General features: G+C 41.4%; 1 protein-coding gene across 1 annotated transcript in view; it reads left to right on the plus strand.

The window, feature by feature from the left end:
* PKD1L1 (polycystin 1 like 1, transient receptor potential channel interacting) overlaps nucleotides 1–21,015 on the plus strand; it is a 182,645-nt gene that overhangs the window by 85,050 nt on the left and 76,580 nt on the right. Inside the window, exons 24-31 of the mRNA XM_037728604.1 lie at nucleotides 774–885; nucleotides 7,810–8,005; nucleotides 8,812–8,868; nucleotides 13,746–13,958; nucleotides 15,264–15,491; nucleotides 17,213–17,323; nucleotides 17,439–17,596; nucleotides 19,443–19,543. Of these exons, the coding sequence (XP_037584532.1) occupies nucleotides 774–885; nucleotides 7,810–8,005; nucleotides 8,812–8,868; nucleotides 13,746–13,958; nucleotides 15,264–15,491; nucleotides 17,213–17,323; nucleotides 17,439–17,596; nucleotides 19,443–19,543 (1,176 nt within the window). The remainder of the gene's footprint in view (nucleotides 1–773; nucleotides 886–7,809; nucleotides 8,006–8,811; nucleotides 8,869–13,745; nucleotides 13,959–15,263; nucleotides 15,492–17,212; nucleotides 17,324–17,438; nucleotides 17,597–19,442; nucleotides 19,544–21,015) is intronic.

Raw genomic sequence — 21,015 nt, forward strand, 5'->3', positions numbered from 1 at the left:
TGAGGCAGGAGAATTGCCTGAACCCAGGAGGCGGAGGTTGCGGTGAGCCGAGACAGTGCCATTGCACTCCAGCCTGGGTAACAAGAGAGAAACTCCATCTCAAAAAAAAAAAAGTATTTGTTAAAATTACTGCCTCCAGGGCCCACCTAATATCTACTGACTCGGAGTCGTGGGGAGAAGATGGAGCCCAGAATTTGCTTGTAGACAAGATTCCTGGTGATTGGGCTGCAAGTGTCCATAGACCACATCTTGAGAAGCACTAATCTCCAAAATTAAACCCCAGTCCTTGGCATTGAGAATGTTGTTATGAAGATACATAGGGCACACCAGGGCATCAATCTTTGTGTGTGGTTCCCATGATGGTACCTGTGGCCCTCACCATCTGGCCATCACCTGCACCCTGAGCCTGATCTGCAGCTCTCCACACCACAGCCCGGCACCCCTGTTACATGAAGGAATTCCTGGGTCCCCCAAGCAGGTCTTAGGTCTTTTAATGAAAGAGTCCCCTCTGTCAGAATTCTTCTTCACCATTTTTCTAGGCCTGTTAAGTTTCTACTTATCATTTAGGAACTGGTCAAAATATAACCCCAAGCCTTGACAGTCCATTGCAGAGTTTGTATTTTACTCCCTGGGCTTCCTGTGGCCCAGAGCCTGGCCCCTTTTCTATCACTTGTCACAGTTTTAGTCATCGAGGAGATGCTGTCTGTGTGTGAAGAAACATCTCTGTAACCCACACGTCCAAGATGACCCTCTTCTGACATGTTCCCTCACAGTCACGGTTTCCACTGAAATCACAGATGGCGAAGGCTCCAAGGTCCAGCCGTGCACTGTGGTGGTGACTGTGCTGCCCCGCTACCATGGAAATGACTGTCTGGGCGAGGACCTGTGAGTAACACAATGCCACACAGACATCCTAGATGTTGTTTGTATTTCCTCCAGAGTTGGCTCTCCCTCAACTTGTTAACAGCTGTCAAAAACATGTCAGAAATTCATCTTCTCAAGATGGAGCAAAGAAAAAAGTCCCAGTGCTATCACTGCAGTCCTGCTAACTCATATGTGCAGGTCCTTCAGAGCCAATAAAGCCACTTTCTTCTTTTTTTTTTTGAGTCAGAGTCTTAATCTGTTGCCCAGGCTGGAGTGCAGTGATTCAATCTTGGCTCACTGCAACCTCCGCCTCCCAGGTTCAAGCGATTCTCTTGCCTCAGTCCCCTGAGTAGCTGGGATTACAGGTGCATGCCGCCACACCAGGCTAATTTTTGTATTTTTAGTAGAGATGGGGTTTCACTATGTTGGTCAGGCTGGTCTCAAACTCCTGACCTCGAGATCCACCCGCTACAGCCTTTCAAGGTGCTGGGATTACAGACCTGAGCCACTGCACTCGACCTCACTTTCTTCTTTTTTAAAAACAACTTTTTAAGATATCATTTACATTCCATCTAGTCCATCCATTTAAAGTATGCCGTTCCTAGGTTTTAATAATTTATTGAATTATGCAACCTTCTCCACTAGCTAGTTTTAGACAATTTTCATCTTCCCGTGAAAACCTTGACTTATTAACAGTGACTCCCTTTACCCGCCACCCAGCTTCCTCCTACCTGCCCCAGACAACCACAAATCTATTTCATATCTACAGGCTTGCTGATTCTGAAAATTTCATATAAATGAGATGATACAGCACATGATCTTAAATGTCTTTTTTCACTTAGCATATGAATGTTTTTGAGTTTCATCTATGTAGTAAAATATATCAGTACTTCATTCTTTTTTATTGCTGAATAATATTTTATTGTATGAACATTCTGTATTTTGTTTATTCATTAGTTGATGAACATGTGGGTTGTTTTCACTTTTTGGCTATAATGAATCACACTGCTGTAAACATTTGTGTGCAAGTTTTTATGCGAGTCTGTGATTTTGTTTTCCTTGGGTAGGTAACTAGGAGTAGAATCACTGTGTCATATGGTAACTACCAAACTGTTTTCCATAGGGGCTGTACCATTTTATATTCCCACTAGTTATATATGAGTTCCAGTTTCTTTTTTTTTTTTTTTTTGAGACGGAGTTTCGCTCTTGTTACCCAGGCTGGAGTGCAATGGCGCGATCTCGGCTCACAGCAACCTCCGCCTCCTGGGTTCAGGCAATTCTCCTGCCTCAGCCTCCTGAGTAGCTGGGTTTACAGGCACGCACCACCATGCCCAGCTGATTTTTTGTAGTTTTAGTAGAGACGGGGTTTCACCGTGTTGACCAGGATGGTCTCGATCTCTTGACCTCGTGATCCATCCGCCTCGGCCTCCCAAAGTGCTGGGATTACAGGCGTGAGCCACCGCGCCCGGCCCCAGTTTCTTAATATCCTAACCAACACTGGTTATTGTCTTTTTGTTCACAGCTGTTCTAGTTAGTATGAAGTGATATCTCATTAAGGTTCGGATTTGTGTTTCTCTAGTGATTGATGAGGTTGAGCATCTTTTCATGTGCTTTGTATATTTTCCTTAAAGAAATGTCTACTTACTACTTTACCCATTTTTATATAGGTTGTCTATATTTTTATTATTGATAACCTAATTAAAAGGCTTATTTCTTAATTCTCAATTCTATTCCATTAGTCTAAATGTCTCTCCTCATACCAGTACTATGCTGCCTTGATTATTACAGTTTTGTAGTAAATTTTGAAACTGAAAAGCCTGAACCCACTAACTCTGTTCTTCTTTTTACAAGGTAGGCTATTTCAGGTCTCTCATATTTCCATATGAGTTTTAGAATCGGCCTGTCAATTTCTGTAAAAACAAGCAGCACAAGCATGGCACGATGGCTCTGGCACCGGCCAGCCTCTCCAGCCTTGCTCTGGCTTGGGCTCCAGACACCTGCTAAGGGGATAGAAAAACAAAACAAAACCCAGCCAGGATTTTCACAGGGATTTGTCAAGTCTGTACACCAGTTTGGGGAGTATCCTGTATCCTGTAACCCTGCTGAATGCATTTGTTAGTGTTAACAGTTTTTACCGAATTTCTTGAGATTTTTCTTTATGTAAGATTATGTCAGCTGTCACTAGATATAGCTTTGCTTCTTTCTTTCTAATCCGCATGCCTTCTATTTCTTTTTCTTGCCTCATTCTCCTGACTAGAACCACCAGTTTAATGCCGAACAGAAATGGCAAGCATGGAAATCCTGATCGTATTCTCAGTTTTAAGGAGGAAGCATTCAGTCTTTCACCACTTAGTAGAAGTGTTAGCTAGAGGCCTTTCACAGACAATCGTTATCAGATTGAGTATGTTCTCGTCCATTCCTAGTTTGTTGTGTGTGTGTTTTATTACAAAAAAAAAATGTATTGGATTTTGTTAAATGCGTTTCCTAGGTCTATGGAGATGATTGTATGTTTTTTGTCCTTTAGTCTGTTAATTAGTTATGGTTAGGATATGTATGTCCTCTCTAAAATTCATGTTGAAACTTTAATGCAATAGTAGTAAGAGGTGGTACCTGTAGGAGGTGATTAGGCCATAAGGGTCCTGCTCTCATAAGTGAAATTAGTAACCTTGTAAAATGGCTGGAGGGAACTATATAGGCCCCCTTTTTTCGTTCTGTCCCTTCTGTCATGTGAAGTCACAGCCTTCTTCCCCTCTGGAGGAGGCAGCAACAGGTACCACCTTGGAAGCAGAGAGCAATCTCAATAGACACTGAACCTACTGGTGTCTTGATCTTAGACTTACCATACTCCAAAGCTGTGAAAATAAACCTCTGTTCTTTATATATTACCCAGTCTCAGGTATTTTATTATAATAGCACAAACAAATAAAGACACAAGTTTTATAAAACCGATTGATTTTCAAATGTTGAATCACTCTTAGAGTCTGGGAATAATTTCCATTTGGTCATGATGTATAAACCTTTTTCTGTGTGCTGGATTTGGTCTAGTACTTCATTGAGGACTTTTTGTGTCTATTTCCTAAGAGGTATTGGCCTGTAGTTTTCTTTCTTTTCTTGTGTTGTCTTTGGTTTTGGTATCAAAATAATACTGGCCCCAATCAATTTGGAAGTATTCCTTTGTTTTTGTTTTTGTTTGTTTGTTTGTTTGTTTGTTTGCTTTGAGACAAGGTCTCCGTCTGTTGCCTAGATTGGAGTACAGTGGCATGATCATAGCTCACTGCAGCCTCGACCTCCCAGGCTCATGCCATCCTTCCACCTCAACCTCCCAAGTAATTGGGGCTACAGGCACATGCCACCATGCCCAGCTAATTATTTATTTTTTTTAGAGGCAATGTCTCATCATGTTGCCCAGGCTGTTCTCAAACACCGGGGCTCAAGTAATCCTCCCACCTTGGCCTCCCAAAGTGCTGGGATAACAGGTGTGTGCTACCGCACCTAGCTTCCCCTGCAGTCCTGTATTTGGAAGATTTTGTGAAGGATGGGAGTAATTGTTCTATAAACATTTACCAGCAAAGTTATCTGGGCCTGGCGTTTTCCTTGTGGGAATTTTAAAATGACTAATTCGGTATCTTTACTATTCAGATTTCCTATTTCTTATTGAGTCAGTTTCAGTAGTTTATTTTTTCTAGGAATTTTCCATTTCATCTACATTCTCTTAATTTTTTTGGCATACAGTTTTTTATGGTGTTCTCTTATCATCCTTTTTATTTCTATATGGACAGTAGAGATATCAGTTTCATTCCTGATTTTAGTAATTTAAGTCTTCTCTTTTTCTCTCTTATTTTTGTCTGTCAGTCTAGCTAAAGATTTGTCCTTTTGTTAATGTTTTCAAAGAACCAGCTTTTGGCTTCACTTTTTGTTGTTGTTGTTTTTTATACTCTATTTCATTCATTTCTGCATTAATTTTTATTCTTTTTTTCCCCCCCTTCTGCTTTCTCTGGTTTAGTTTGCTCTTTTTTGTTTGTTTGTTTGTTTAAGGCGGAAAATTAGGTTATTGATTTGGCCTCTTCTTTATAGCCATTTATAGCTTTCAGTTTCCCTCAAGCACTGACTTAGCTGCATCCAATATGTTTTGGAATGTTGGTGTTTTCATTCATTAATCTCAAAGCATTTTGCAATTATCATTGCAGTATCTTCTTTGAACCATTGATTATAATATGTGGGAGTATGTTGTTCACTTTTTCACATGTTTGTAAATTTTCCGAATTTCTTTTTGTCATTTATTTCTAACTACTTAATTCCATTATGGTCAGAGGATATACTCTGTATAATTGTAGTAGTTTAAAATTTATTGAGTTTTGTTCATGGCCTGCTATAAGATGTATTCTAGAAAATGTCCCCTGTGTCCTTGAAAAGAACATGTATCTGATTTTGTTGGCTAAAATGTTCAGTGATTGTCTGTTAGGTCTAATTGATTTATATTATTGTTCGAGTCTTACATATCCTCGTTGACTTTCTGCCGAGTGGTTCTATCCATTATTGACAGTACTATTGTTTTGAGTTTTCTGCCCGTCCCTTTAGTTCTATCCATTATTGCTCATGTACATGGAACCTGTTGTTATGTCCCTGTATGTTTATAATTTTTAATCTTCCTAATGAATTTACCTCTATTATCATTAGAAAATGTCCCTCTTTATTGTTACTGTTTTTGTCTAATTTCTTTTTTGTCTGATATAAATATAACCACTCTACCTGCCTTAGAGTTACTGTCTGCATGTTTCTTCCATCCTTTTACTTATGACCTAATTGTATCCTTGAACCTAAAGTAGTCTCCGGTAGACAGCATATAGTTGAATCTCAGTTTTGTATACAGTCTTACAGTCTCTGCCTTTTGATTGGATCATGTAATCTATTCACATTTAATATTATTATTGATGTGGTTGGATGGATTTATGTATGACATTTTGCTTATTTTTTACATGCCTCATTATTACTTTGTTCCTCTGTTTCTTCTCTACTGCCTCATTTTATGTTAAGTGAGTATTTTCCAGTATATCATTTTCATTCCCTTAATGATTTTTAAGTATGTATTTCTGATATTTTCTTAGTTGTTGCATTCAGGCTTGCAATATACACCTTAACTTACTAGAAACGAATTCAAATTTATATTAATTTCAGCAAGATATAGAAACTTGACTCCTCCATAGATTCATTTCCTCTTCCCTTTTTGTGTTATGATTATTATATATGTTACATCTATTAGTGTTATAAACCCAAAAGTCCAATGTTATAATTATTGTTTGATATAATGTTCTGCCTTTTAAAGAAACTGGAGAATAGAGCACAAATATATTTTTAGAAGTTGCTTTTAATGTGTGTTCATCTTATTTACTATTTTGGTTTGTCTTCATATCTTCCTGTGGCTTTAAGTCACCATCAGGTGTAATTTCTTTATTCTTATATAGTTTTATTCCCACCTCCCTTATTTGTGTTCTTGTTGTTATATTACATTTCCGTGTGTTAGAGGCCCAAAGTACAGCTCTACAGAAATAACTTTATGCAATGGCTTTTTAAAGAAGTTAAGAAGAGAGAGAAAAGGAAAAATGTAATTCATGAACTTCATTGTTCAACATTTCTCTAAGTTGCTATTCATTTTCCTCCTACTTTTTTCTTCCTGTTGCTTATAATTTCTATTGCTCTGTCTCCAAGTTTGCAGAGTCTTTCTTTTCTCAAATATGCTTTTGAATACCTCTTTTGTTATAAGTATTATACATGTAACTTCAGAATTTCCATTTGGTTCTTCCTATAACTTCTAAATTTATGGTTTCTATCTATTGATAGTCTCTATTTGACTAATAATCATTGTTCTAACTTCTTTTGATTTTAAAAAGTATGGTTTCCTTTCATTCTTTGAGTCATGTTTATAATAGCTGTTTCAAAGTCCTTGCTAAATTCAACATTTGAGTCTCCTTATGGGCAGTTTCTATTGCCTGCTTATTTTTCTTATATTTGGGCCACACTTAATGTTTCTTTGGATGTCTCATAATTTTTCATTGAAAACTAGACATTTTAGATAATATATTGCAGCCATTCTGGGTATTGACCTTCCTCCTTTCCCTGGGCTTGTTGTCACTGTTTTTGTTTGTTTGGTCATTTGTTTATTTGTTTATTAGTTTGAGAAAACAAATTCTGTAAAGTGTATTTCCCCTCATTGTGCAGCCAGTGATGTTTCTGCTCAGATGTATTTGTTCTTTTCATCTTGAGTTTGGCTTCCTAGGGTCTTAGTCTCCATAAATCACTTGCTGGTCAAGGGTGAGCTTAAGCATATGTGTATACAGCCCATGATGATGCATTTTCTAATCGGTTAGAACATGACTTCTAATTAATTTACTTCTTGCAATGACCCACTATGGTGTGTCCAGATGAAAATTTATATTTTATACATTTGGAAACTGAGACTCATTTATTCTCTTAAACAATACTCTTGAGCTCATGCACCAAAGAAACTGCAGAGCGAGGGCTGGAACTGGCCTTTGACCACATGCATAGGGCTCGTTTCATGATATTGTGTTGTCTTTTCAAGTGCAAGTAAGTGTGCTGTTGGTAAATAAGTAAATAAATACCCAACTATTGAAACTCAGTCATAAACTCCGGCCAGCTATAGCTTGGTGGTATCTCTGTCTGGCTCTGGAATATATTTCTTCATTTGCCATGGTGCTTCTGTATTAGTATCTGGTTTCTTGTGCCTTTTTTAGTTCTGATAAGAGGAGCTTTTGTAAAATTTCGAGATTCTGCTGCACAGACCAATTCTCCTTTGTATCATTCTCTTTCTGGCCTGACCTGTCCAAGAAGTGTTTCTGCAACAAATCCCATCCCATTCTTGGTAGGCAGGGTGAAAAGTGTTGTTGTGTGTTGGAACAGTAATGATAACTCTTACATTTCCTTCAGGTATAACTCCAGCCTGAAAAACCTGTCTACCCTCCAGCTGATGGGGAGTTATACAGAAATCAGGAACTACATCACTGTGATCACCAGAATCCTGAGTCGTTTGTCTAAGGAAGACAAAACTGCCTCCTGCAGCCAATGGTCACAAACACAGGATGCATTAATTTCTTCAGTATGCAAATTAGCTTTTTTAGATCAGGTATGGCCCAGAGGAGGATGAGTTTAGTGTCTGTGAACCTTTATCAAGTGGCAGGGCTCATGACTGGCTGGCTCACTCACAAGTGGTCATGCTTAGGAAACACAGGCAAGAAATGAGACCAAGAGGGCCAACCAGCTCAGCTCCCAGACACAGCTGTGGTCTCTCTATCCAGCTGATATGTAACACAAATGACTGCTGCTGGATTATAAAAAAGAGAATCACCAAGTCAGTCATTGTTACAGATAAGTCTGCTAATGTTTAAGTAAAAAATTATATAAAACAATCTGATTTTATCTTGTTAACAGTGATATCTTGGAGAGTTAAGTTCATGACTGTGTGCAACTTCTGAAGAAATTAAATGTTATTGTCTTTGCTCACAGCATTTCTGCACCTGCTATCTTATAATTGTCAATAGAGAGTATTCACATCTACAAAGAACGTATTTTATTTCATTACAATTATAAGATATTTCACTGGATGTAATTTTTTTCTCCTTCTGTTATTCTTCCTGACCCCTTTAAAAAATCTTTCCTTCGCTCTGTGCCCTTTTTCCATCAGCCTGGTGGGGTGTGCTGGGGATGTGCAGGGGGCACACTGAGGAGAGATGCTGGAAGCGAATTGGAGAGTGAAAACTGGAGACCGCAGTCATAGTCTCTCTACAGAAGGCCTGGCCTCCAGTTGGTCTCTTGGCCCAAATGCAGGGGATGTGCTGTTTCTACATAGGCAAGCTGTAACTTTAACCCAAACAAGCTAATTCTCCTCTCCTTGAATTTTCTTTTTGTTTTGTTATTGTTTCTCCTGGTCAGGAAGAAATGACTGGTTCTGTTCTTATGTTGAGGGACCTTGTGAGCTTCTCTAGTAAGGTAAGTGCAATTTTTTCCCAAGAATTTTTCCTGCTATTTTATATAGTTTTGAAGGACACGATCGGTTCTTGAAAAATATACTGTCCAGAATCATATTTTGACACTTAGATTAGAAATGTGATTTTCCCTTAAGAATTCATCTGAATAGCAAAGCCCATCTCAGAAATTTTGAACATAGGAATTTGGAATCCCAAAGTAGAAATGGACGAGAACACACACTATCCACGCTGTGAATAATTTTGGTGAGGGGCTTGTTCTTTATTGGTAACACATGGCTTTGGGTTTTCCCTTCATCACACCTTCTTTTCTTCTTGAGTCCCTGGCACACTTTCCTCTCCGATGGCTGATGCTCACCCCTGCATTGCCCCTTGAGAGATGAGAAGAGCACACATTCTCTCGTCTACCTCCAGTCTGAGAATCTAACTACGGCCATGCTCTGTCACCGTAGAAGGACCCTCCAGCCCCCACATGGGCTCCTCCCTTGATTTGTCTGGGGCTCCCCTGCAGGCCCCCTCACTGCCCCTCATCTCAGTCTGAGTGATGGGTGCCCCAGCATTGGGCAGTGCCCAGTTTGTGTGGCTGCAGGCAGCACAGTCCTGCTCCTGCCCACCTTGCCTTCTCCAGAGTTTGTCTCCTTTCATTTTCCACTCTTTGCTGCTGCTTCCATTTCTCTCTCTCTGCTGAATGATCCCACACATGCTTAGAATCTCACTTATTTCTTTAAAAAGATCCCTCCAGTGAAATCAAACCCGCTTCCGGTTGCCACCTAACTTTTATGTTCCTCTCCAGGGCAAAGCATTTAAAAAGTGAGTTCTGAGCCTGCTGTGGGCTATCCTTGCTGCCTCTTGTGTATGTGTTTTTTCTAAGAGATGAGATCTCACTGTGTTGCTCAGGCTGCCTCAAACTCCTGGACTCAAGCCATCCTCCCTGCCTTGGCCTTTCGCGTAGGTGGGTCCACAGGTGCGCATCACCACACCCAACTTCTCATGCATTTTAGACCATCAAACTCTGGTTTCCATCTCCATCTCCACACTGACACTGCTCCTGCCAAAGTCACAGCAGATCTCCATCTGGCCAAATCCACTGGACACCCTCTGCTCCCCATTCTCTCCCTCCCAGGCACCTTCTGTGGGACTCCCCCTGCTTTAGGGGACACACTCTTCTCTTGGCTTCATGAGACAGTTTCTTGGTTGACCTTGTTGACTGACCCCTGTTGGCTCCTCCCATCTACAGTTCTTGGTCAGTGCTTCAGGGCTTTGTCTTGGGCCTCCTGGATTCTCCGTCCACACCTCCTCCTTGTGTGATCTCATCCACTCCTTCCACTTTACATTCATCTGATAAGGACTCTACATCCTACACCTCCAACCCAAACCTGACTCAAGTGCTCCAGACGCACACGTATAACTACATGCTCTCATTTCCACATGGGCTGAAACTGTGCAGACCCGGCATGAAAGAGCGGGCTCCTCCCCCGACCACTTCCAACCAAACCACGTTGTTCCTAATACTTTCCCCAGCCTGGGACAGGGCAGCACCATCCATGCAGAATCCCATGTTAAAGCCCAGGTGTCACCAGAGTCCTTTTTTTCACTCATCCATTCACTTACAATTAAATCTTGTCTGTTCTTCCTCAAACACACAGCTGGAATCTTCCTACCCCTCCTACCTCTGCTGCCCCCCACCCGAAACCAAGCAAATGTCAATTCTCATCCAGGCTGGCAGTTTCTCTCACTGTCCTGTTCTCCCTGCCTCCTCTCAGGCCACCTTAGAATACCTGCTACACACAGCAGCCGAGGGTCACCATAAAGCCTGAGTCAGTGAGTGCCGCTCTCCTGCTCAGCACTCCCCATGGCTGCTCACTGCCTGTGGAATAGAAACCAAATATCTTACGTGGCTGCAGCATCTGGCTCCTTCTTTCCTTCTGTCCTCTTCTCCTGGCTTTTCTCCCCCTTCCTAGCCATGCTCCAGGGGTACTGGCTTGCTCCTTTTCCTGCTGTGCCCTCCCCTTGGCTTCTCAAATAGCTGACCTTTCATGGACTCTCAGCACAAATGCTACTTTCTTAGAGACATCGTCCCAGATACACCCTCTGAAGTCATCCTCTCTTCCTGTTACGCTCTGTCTCCTTCAATATTTTCACAACAGCAACTATCTCATTTGTTTCTTTATTGCTGCTCTTTCCCCACTAGAATGTAAACTCCCTAATACAAGGGACCTTCCTTTCACGACAAAAATACCATAGGTGTGGCACATGGCAGGAGCTCAGAAGAGACGGGGAATGGATACAGGAACAGTGGCTCGATGGCCCTGTCCTCCTCCCACCCCTCCTGCCTGAGTCTCCCCTCCTTATCTTGGGCCACTCCACTCCAACAACCTCCAGCCCAGGTGGAAGGGCATCATCATTCTTCGCTCTTCTGATGAGCTGTTCATAAACAACACACCTGGTCATGCCATCTGTTTGATCAGAATACTTGATGGCATTCTAGTAGTTTGAGGACAAAATCCAATTGTTCTTTATATCATACGAACACTTCACCCATTTCCACCTGACTCTCTGCGCCTCACTGCGCACACGACCCAACACCGGCAGCTCCCCTGTGCGGGCATTCGGGATGCCCCTTCTGTCCTTCAAATGGTATATTTTCCCATAACTGAAGCAAGTTGCTTCTTCTCCTGAAAAAAATATTACTTTCTCCTCAATGGTAGATTCAAATGCCACCTTCTTTGTGAAATCTTCACTGAGGTCTGAAGACAGAGTTCATTTTGTTGGAGACAAATTTGTACATGACTTTGTTTTAGCACTTCTACACCTTTGATTTATAATTTCTTTTTGTACATCTGTCTTCCAGCTTTAGGCTACTTAGCCTCCTAAGACACAAAGCATATCAGTTAAAATAAAGTCAGTTGCTATGACAGGTAATCCTGAAATCCCAGAAGCTGAATACAACAGATGTTTTTTCTTCATTTGCCCACATTCCATAGCAGGTGTTCAGCCGGTGGTCTCCCTCGTGGTGACTCAGGGACTCTGGCTCTGTCCATCTTGTGCCCCCAACACCTCCACTCTGTGGCTTCCTAAGTCAGGGGAATAGCGCATGGGGAAGGTATGCTGCCTGTCAGTCATGTGGCCCTCAGGTGCACACCTTGCTGCGCTCACCTTTCTCTGTTGAGCATCACATGGCCTCACCTGGACTCGCGGGACTGGGAAATGGAATTACTTCCCAGCAATGACCCTACATGAGGCTCCACAGCATGAATCTGGTGGAGATCAAATCATTCCTGCCACCAATCCTCTCACATGCATCCCTGCACCCCAGGGTCTGCCACAGTTCTTAGTTCAGAGTGGGAGAGAAAACTGAACACGATTGTCCTCTTACAGTGACCATCTCTAATATTTTTGGTCAAAAAAGTTAGTATTGTGAAAGTGGGTATAATATATTCTTTAAAGCACTTGTTTAATTTTAAAGACTATTCTTTCATTTTAAGTCCTAATATCCATGGTAAGCTACCTCTTGTAAAGGGCCTTTAATAGTAGTTTAAATGCATTTCCAAACTAGTTTAACCTTACTGTTGATGAAAGAACGAGATTTTAAAAGGTATATCTAAGCCGCTAGATATCATTGTGATTAAATAAGCATGGCCAACAGAAAATAGAATCTCAATTCCATTTCATGAGCACACATTTATTTAGCAATTGCCAGGAGCTGCTAAGGCACAAGGAAGAAAAAGATTAGTCTGCGCCTTTTAAGCATGGAGGAATGAAGTTGCAAACAGATATACTTCCACAAATATGCTTAGTTCTATGATTAGGAGAATGACAAAATTCTGCATAAACACAAGCAGTGGTGCAGCTGACTTTGTCTCGTGGGCATTTGAGGTTGGTTTTAGAAGGTATGTAGTAAAGAATCATAGTTTTGTTAGATGTGATAATGGCATTGTGGGCATGGTTTCAGAAAGAATCCTTATCTATCAGCACTACACACTAAAATGTTCATAGATAAAAGTAATATCTGAGATTTGCTTTCTGCTTTTAAATATTTGTTTAAAGTTGAGTAGAGAATAGAAGAAAAAGTATTCCGGTGAATAATTGTTAATGTTGGATGACAGGCATATTATACTACTATACTATTCTCTCTACTTTTGTGTAAGCTTGAAAGGGGACTATATTAAGAATTCAAAAACAGAGAGAGAAGTCTGGGCATGTCTGTAGTCCCAGCACTTGGGAAGCTGAGGTGAGAGAATCATGTAAGTCCAGGAGTTCAAGTCTGCAGTGAGCTATGCTTGTGCCACTGCACCCCAGCCTGGGTGATAGAGTGAGACCCCATCTCTAAACAAAAGAGATAGAGGGAGGGAATGAGAGAGAGAGGAGAAAAGAGGGGACGGGAGGGGAGGAGAGAGGAGAGGAGAGAAGGGAAGAAAAGAAGAAAGAGAAATTTGGGATTGGATTTTGCCAGTCCAAATGAGGGCAGAGGGGAATCTGTAAGACATCAAGAAAAAGCCTCAGTTCTTTTGGAACAACAAAAGATTCAGTGTGGCTTGAGAATAGAATGCACTTAGGTAATGGGGAGGGAGAAGGCTGTGGGAGGAAGTGGGGGCCAATTTGTGAAGGAATTTGCAAAGTGGTTGTTGGGGTTCAAACCATGTAACATCTTAGAGTGTAGAGACCATTTATTTTCCTTTGCTCAAGAGGGTGAATATCAGAAAGCAACTTGTTACTTAGGAAGCTAGCCAATGATCACCTATTAAGAGCAAACCTGGATTTAAATCCAGTTCTCTCTGACCATAGTTCAGTCGTTTTAATTCCTTATAATAATAAAAGAGGCAAGTATATATGCATCATACACCATGAAGCATTTTATTTACATCTTTTCTCTTTGTTCAGCTAAGTTTTATGAGTGCAGTTCTCATCCTCAAGTACACCCGGGCGCTCCTTGCTCAAAGCCGGTTCTCAGGGCCTTTCGTGGTTGACAAAGGAGTTTGGCTTGAGCTCATCAGTCTCATATCCAGAGTCTGGGAAGTCTCTGAGCAAGAAAACTCAAAGGATGAAGGCTATCTACGTGAGGAAGGAATTACGGTCATCTCACATTTATTGTTGGTAAATCACACTTTTTCTCCATCCATAAAAATACTGGTTTCCTCTCCTAGGATGTTAACCTGTATGTGTAATTACTTCTCAAAACCAAAACAGAATCAGTTTCTGAAGGATTGTGTGTATTTTTCTGGGTGGAGTTTGGTGCTTGGAGACTTCTGTTTTGAATTTTAAGTATTTCATGGTAATATTGTAATGCTTCCAGTGAAACCTTGCTTCGGTTTTATCCTTTCTGTGTTGGTAGATTTTCATCTGGGAAACCTGGGATGTTTGACTCAGAAACATTATTTCTCAGGATACTTTCTGCTGTTTGAGGAATGATGTAAAGTAATGCAAATGATTTATTGCATGCAGTAATTTTAAAAGTAGCCCTGCTGGCCAGGCACAGTGGCTCATGCCCGTAATCCCAGCACTTTCGGAGGCCGAGGCAGGCGGATCACAAAGTAAAGAGATCAAGACCATCCTGGCCAACATGGTGAAACCCTGTCTCTACTAAAAATACAAAAATTAGCCAGGTACGGTGGTGCGTGCTTGTAGACTCAGCTACTCGAGAGGCTGAGGTGGAAGAATCATTTGAACCAGGAGATGGTGGTTACAGTGAGCCAAGATTGTGCCCTTGCACTCCAGCCTGGTGTCAGAGCGAGACTCCGTCTCAAAAAAAAAAAAAAAAAAAGTAGCCCTGCTGACACATAACTGCTTTAAAAAGGCCAAAGTTTATTTCATTTATTTCTGCTCTGGTAACTTTGGGATTGTCTCTGAGATTTTTTGCTTTTACTCTATGAAATGGCCAATGCTTTCAAGAAGCAGTAAGTGAGTAGGCTCTGGCCTTCCTCTCCTGCCAGTTAAGCATCCTCTCCAGTCCTGCTGGTTTATGTAACTGATGGCTACCGTAACATTTGGGAAATAAATAGTCTATCTGAACTTACCAATAATCATCATCATTACCCATGAGTGTTTAAGAAAATTTGTTGCCTACTTACCCAGCGCTGAGCCCGAAGGCCTGCACCCTTGCTTCCTGCTGTGTCTCCATGTTTTAAAAATCATTATGGTACAAAAACTTCCTTTTGATGGTTTAAGAACTCCCAAGAAGCATATCAATTGTTGAAAAATGAATAACATGTCACAGAAAGATGTGTCAAAATAAAATGCCATTTATACCGCTTTATCAAAATCTTTGATCAGGCAAATGAATCCAATCTAACTTGCCATGAGCTATCTTTTTAATTCTTTTCCCCCCTCCCTTGATCTGGATTCAAGACGGTTTGCTCATTTGTGTTGTAAACATTCCATTCCCTGTACTCTGTGTTTCAGGGTTGTCTCTCTTTGAATCACGTTAGCACTGGGCAGATGGAGTTCCGGACCCGTCTTCATCGCAACCTTCAGAACTCTCTCCAGAGCCTGGGATCTGTCCAGGTGCATTTACCTGGTGACCTTGCTGGGCACAGTCCTGCTGGGGCGGGGACACAGAGCCCCTGCTACATTAGCCAACTTATACTCTTCAAGAAGAGCCCATATCAAGGGGGCCAAGTTCCTGGGCAGGTACAAGCTGGCAGATGACCTGCCACTTCTAATGACCATTTCAAATTTGCGGTAATTGGGCTTTAATGACAAAAAGACAGATTAGGTTGGCACATTTGCACCTGGATTTTTTTTTGCATGTTTTCACTCTCTCAGTGCCAAGAGGGGCCACTTAGAACATGTTGCTGACTCTACTCCTCTTAGAAGGTTAGGTTCTCCGGAAAAACCCTGGCAAAACTAGATGTCGCTTGTATCTGGGTCACTGGGCCCATTCAGTGTTTCCTTGAGGCTGTCTAATCCATTGTCAGAGAACAGAAGGCTCTGGCGAGTTGCAGCATGTGATGCAGTGATTATGCAAGCACTGTGGCCAATCATGTCTTTAGAATGATGAAGACATGGTTCTAATATCAAATGGGGAGTATACCTGAATTACACTTAAGAAGGGGCTGCTGAGAACTTGACAGTGCATACCACCCTTCCTCCATTCTCTCCAGAGAGGCACAGCCAGGCTGAACCTGCGGGGTGGCTCCTGGCTCCCTGGGAGGTCAGGCGGAACAGAAGACCACAGTGAAAGGGGGATGTGAGGATGGGGAAGTCAGGGAGGATTGTCCCAGCCACTTGGCCATTTTATAGATGTCCACCTCACCTCTACATTCAGAAGCTTTGTGAATTGACCCCAGGGTCATTGTGAGTGAGTTTGGAAGGGCAGAGAGCAAGGATTCTCCATATTTCTATAGCCCTGGACCCCAGTCTGGCTCAAGTACCTGGCTCATTTGGTGACCTAACAAATGTCTGATGGAGGTATAGACAAATTAATGAGGTATATCTTATTTGGGTCAAAATATGATCATCTTTTACAGCATTTGCTTTTTTGAATGGAAATGGCTAATCAGCATATGAAAATAATTCAAACTAACAAGCAACAAAAAACACAAATTAAAATGACTTTTTTTTTAACTTACAAAAGTACAATTACTTAAAAACACTTACTGCTTGTATTGCTGCATTGAGTAAACCAGGGCACCTGTCACCATGACATTTTGGAAAGCACTTTGTCAACTAGGCGTCCAGCAACAGCCTGGCCTCCGCTGTTACCCTTATAAGAATCTACACTAGGGAAATGAAAAAAGATTTGCTCAGAGTAAGATGTCTTGTCTTATTTATTTACTTAAAACAACATTATTTATGAAAACTCAAATAAAAATGTACGTAAGTGTTCAACATAGGGATAGAGTTTATATATAGCTAACTAATATGATGTCAGCCAGGGAATTTTAGTAATTTTGGAAGACTGTGCAAAAAGACATGACTGAATTGTCTGCCAACTAAGTACTCTATTACATAGCAAAAGTTTGACACTCAGCATCCTCAAATATGATTTATCTGAGCAATGGGACTATAGGAAAGCTATTCTTCACTTTTCTGTAGACTCTTCTGTCCCCTCCTGATTATCTACAATGACCAGATATTTCTTTTGTATGAGCTTTTAAAATAACAAATACTTTAAGATACTTTAGAAATTATTAATTTTAATAAGAATGATGCAAATGAAGCATTATATTCACCCTAATCCTGCCATCCTGAGTAGTAAAACTGGTTTATTTTTGTATGCTGTCCTCTAATATCAGGCGTATAATTTTATGTAAGTGTAACAGTAGCACCATGATACGTTGGTTGGCTGCTTTTCTTGCTTACGTCCACTGCTTGCTGCCATTTGGTCTGAGATGTCTTTGTTCCCCAAGATTGGAGGAGTTGTGGGCCTCAATCTCTACAACTGCTCCAGCAGAAGACCCATCAACAAGCAGTGGCTAAGGAAACCCGTGATGGTCGAGTTTGGGCAGGAAGATGGCCCGGTAAGGAGAGCCTTTCTCACTATGTCTGCTTCACTTAGGCTGTGCTGGCTGATTTGTAATGTGTTTATTTTACCAAAGGCAAATTTTGCTTAACTTATTTTCTTTGTGATGACAGGATAATAGGAGAAATAAAACAACATTTGTATTGCTTCGGGATAAAGTGAATCTCCATCAGTTCACTGAGCTTTCTGAAAACCCCCAGGAATCTCTACAGATAGAAATTGAGTTTTCCAAACCTGTTACAAGGGCATTTCCCATCATGTTGCTAGTAAGGTGTGTTGACGGTGACAGCTACAATGGAAATGAGATTGGAGTAAGCATATCGTCCTTAAGAATGTTTTGTGGGCCGGACGCGGTGGCTCACGCCTGGAATTCCAGCACTTTGGGAGGCTGAGGCGGGTGGATCACGAGGTCAAGAGATCGAGACCATCCTGGTCAACATGGTGAAACCCCGTCTCTACTAAAAATACAAAAATTGGCCGGGCGCGATGGCTCACACCTGTAATTCCAGCACTTTGGGAGGCCGAGGCGGGTGGATCACGAGGTCAAGAGATGGAGACCATCCTGGTCAACATGGTGAAACCCCGTCTCTACTAAAAATACAAAAAATTAGCTGGGCATGGTGGTGTGTGCCTGTAATCCCAGCTACTCAGGAGGCTGAGGCAGGAGAATTGCCTGAACCCAGGAGGTGGAGGTTGCGGTGAGCCGAGATTGTGCCATTGCACTCCAGCCTGGGTAACAAGAGCGAAACTCCATCTCAAAAAAAAAAAGAATGTTTTGTGAAAAAAAAAAAAATCAGTGAATTAAATTGTGTTTTTAAAGCAATAATGAGGCTCATTGTTTAAAGAAATTGTTACTATTCTGCTGTTCAGACAGTAAGCTTCCTGACTTTGTTTTTTGAGGTTGAATCCCTGATTACTGGAGTGAAAAGCATTATAATTATTAGTAATAATACATACGATCTCATTTAGAAATCTAATTCTCTCAGTATAGGTCTGAGCTAGAATTTTTTAAAAATTTTTCCAAAAGGAGAAAATGTGTTTAAATTTATATATCTAAGGAAACTTGATAGAATAATTATTTTTCTCAGGGATGTTGGGCTCATGAGACTTGCATAGGCCCCAGTTAATAAATAAATTACCTGGGAAGGTTAAATAAATGACTATTGAAAAGATTCTTTGGAATTCTACAGCAAAAGTGCTAATGGAAACCACCAGTCTGCAGAGTTCGTTGGAGATCTGAATGGGCAGAGCTTTGATTACTTTTTTTCTCCGAGTCCTCGTGTGTTTAGGCTATGTGGCAAAGATGCTCACTGTTTCGTTGCTCCTGATTGGTTGGGTGGGCATCTCAACTAGATTAAAGGATTCTCGTGAGCAAGGCTGTATCTTATGCAGGCGCTATCCACACAGCCCTTGGCACGCAGTTTAATCTCTGCTTGTTGGCCTGATTCTCATTCTGCCAAATGAACTAAGCCATTCGATGTCGAAAAGTGGCAATCTGCTTACAGTTTGGATTTTAACTTAATTCTTTAAGTCACATGCAGAAAAGATAAATCAGTTTTGAGAAATTTCTGAGTCTAACTACTAAGACTACTCCTGTGCTTTGTGCTTGCTATCTTTTATCTGCAAACAGGTTATGATATGGAGTTAGTACAAACATGCAAACATACGTGTGTGTGTTGCAGTAGCCCTCCCTAAATTTGTGTAGCCAGTGCTGTTTGTCTTATTCCTACAGACCGTGCGGGCCATTCTTCTTCTTGTTTTTTTACTAAAGTGTTTATTTTTAATGAGATGCCGGGTAAAAGTGTTATGTAGGAGTTTTTATTAAACGACCAAGTGGTGTTGTGGAATTAAGCACATGGCCATTCTTGTTCTTATTTTTTACTGAAGTGTTTGTTTTTTAAGGAGATGCAGGGTGAAAGTGTTATGTAGGAGTTTTTATTAAGAGACCAAGTGGTGTTATGGAATTAAGCATATTGACCCTTTTTTGTCCCAGGCTACCTCCTTACAGTGACAAGGATGTTTTGCACAAATTGAGTAAACACTTGATAGAAATTTAACTAAAATCTTTGAGGTAGAAGAAAAAAACAAGAAATCCCTATTTTATTTTTATCTCCTAGATTCTCTGAGACACCTACTCCCTCTGATTTTCTTGTAAAGCAGATCTACTTCTGGGATGAGTCGATTGTGCAGATTTATATACCTGCTGCTTCTCAGAAAGGTCAGTGGACAAGGTGCCTTATTTTCCAATTCTGTTTACGTGATTAAAACATCCCCTATAACCTGTGTGTATATAGTGGCGTTTTCCCTTATTCATGACAAAACATCAGAATCCTTTCTCTGCCTGCTTATAAACAAACTGCTCCACAATAGATACCACACATGGAAACTGCCCCATCATGAGCACCATCCTTGTGATGCAGTGGCTGGCGCTGCTCACGGCCCTGCCCATCTCTCCCCAATGTGTCTCTGTTGCCTCCTCCTGATCCTCAGGGCTCTGCGATTGCTCAATCCTCAGGTCTCTGAATATGCTCAGGCTGGGTCTTTGCCTACAGCACCCTCCTGGCTCGCTTTCCTCAAACCAACCTCCACTAAGCTTCCCTGACCTCGGAGTTGAGCCAGGACTTCCGAGGCACCTCTGTATCTCATGTATTAATAGGGCACAGGACCCCCTCTGAAACAGCGTGGGAGCAGAGTGTGAAGTTTGGGGCTCACCCCCACTCAGTGGTCTGTCCCTGGTGACTTACGATTCTGAGCCCCAGCGACCCCCTCCCCAAAGAAGCAAGAAACTGGAACTCAGTGTGCTGAAGTGCACTCACAGGCAACACATCAGGCACGTGCTTTATGCTAGCTTCCACGGGCCCTGGCCCTGGAGAGGAGCTGGCTTCTGACTCAGTGAATGGACCAGACCCATTGTCTCTACATTTTTACTGGAATATAATTATTTTCCTCTGAGAACCAGTCACCATTTGTTTCTTTAAAAATGAAACAAATTATATTTGTTTCTTTTAAAAATGAGAGACGATACTTGTGAGACCATCTTAATATCTTCTTCCCCTGCAAACTGTCACACCATGATTTTAAGGATCCATGGGTGATATAGGTACTTAGTGGGCTACAAAATGGTGATTTGCTAATTCTACCATGAATTAGCTGGCAATCTTCAGTAAAAATGAGCTTCTGTCTCTCACTGTCTTACTCTTGCTCTCTTGTCTCTACGATACATAGCAGTTCTTAAAAACTCGATAATGTTTATTTCACCTCCATCATTTTACTTTTTGATGCATAAATTATTCCAGTGGGAGTTACCTCAAGATGCTTCCTGAGGGTTTTCTGACATGATATCACTATCCTTAAATGTTTCTTTACTTCCTGGGACATGTCCTGGCTTATCCTGTGTTTGGCCAGCCCTTCCTTGGAACCAGCCATGTCCTCATTGAGGCTTGGTTCTTTGATGGGAAATGACATTAGAACACAAGAACTGTGCATCAGATTTGCTCATTGCTATTGGTGTGTCCTTGATTTAATACTCTGTCTCTCTCTCTCTCTCTCTCTCTCTCTCTCTGGGTGTGTGTGTGTCTGTGTGTGTAAAATGAGTTTATGTCAGTGCTTTAATTCAAATCCAACAACACCCAGGGTTCCTTCTTACTTTCTCCCATTGTGTGTTTAGACCCCCATTCTCCTACAGTGAGA

This window comes from Cebus imitator, unplaced genomic scaffold (assembly GCF_001604975.1).
Source record: "Cebus imitator isolate Cc_AM_T3 unplaced genomic scaffold, Cebus_imitator-1.0 Scaffold272, whole genome shotgun sequence".
In the NCBI taxonomy this organism is placed as follows: domain Eukaryota; kingdom Metazoa; phylum Chordata; class Mammalia; order Primates; family Cebidae; genus Cebus; species Cebus imitator.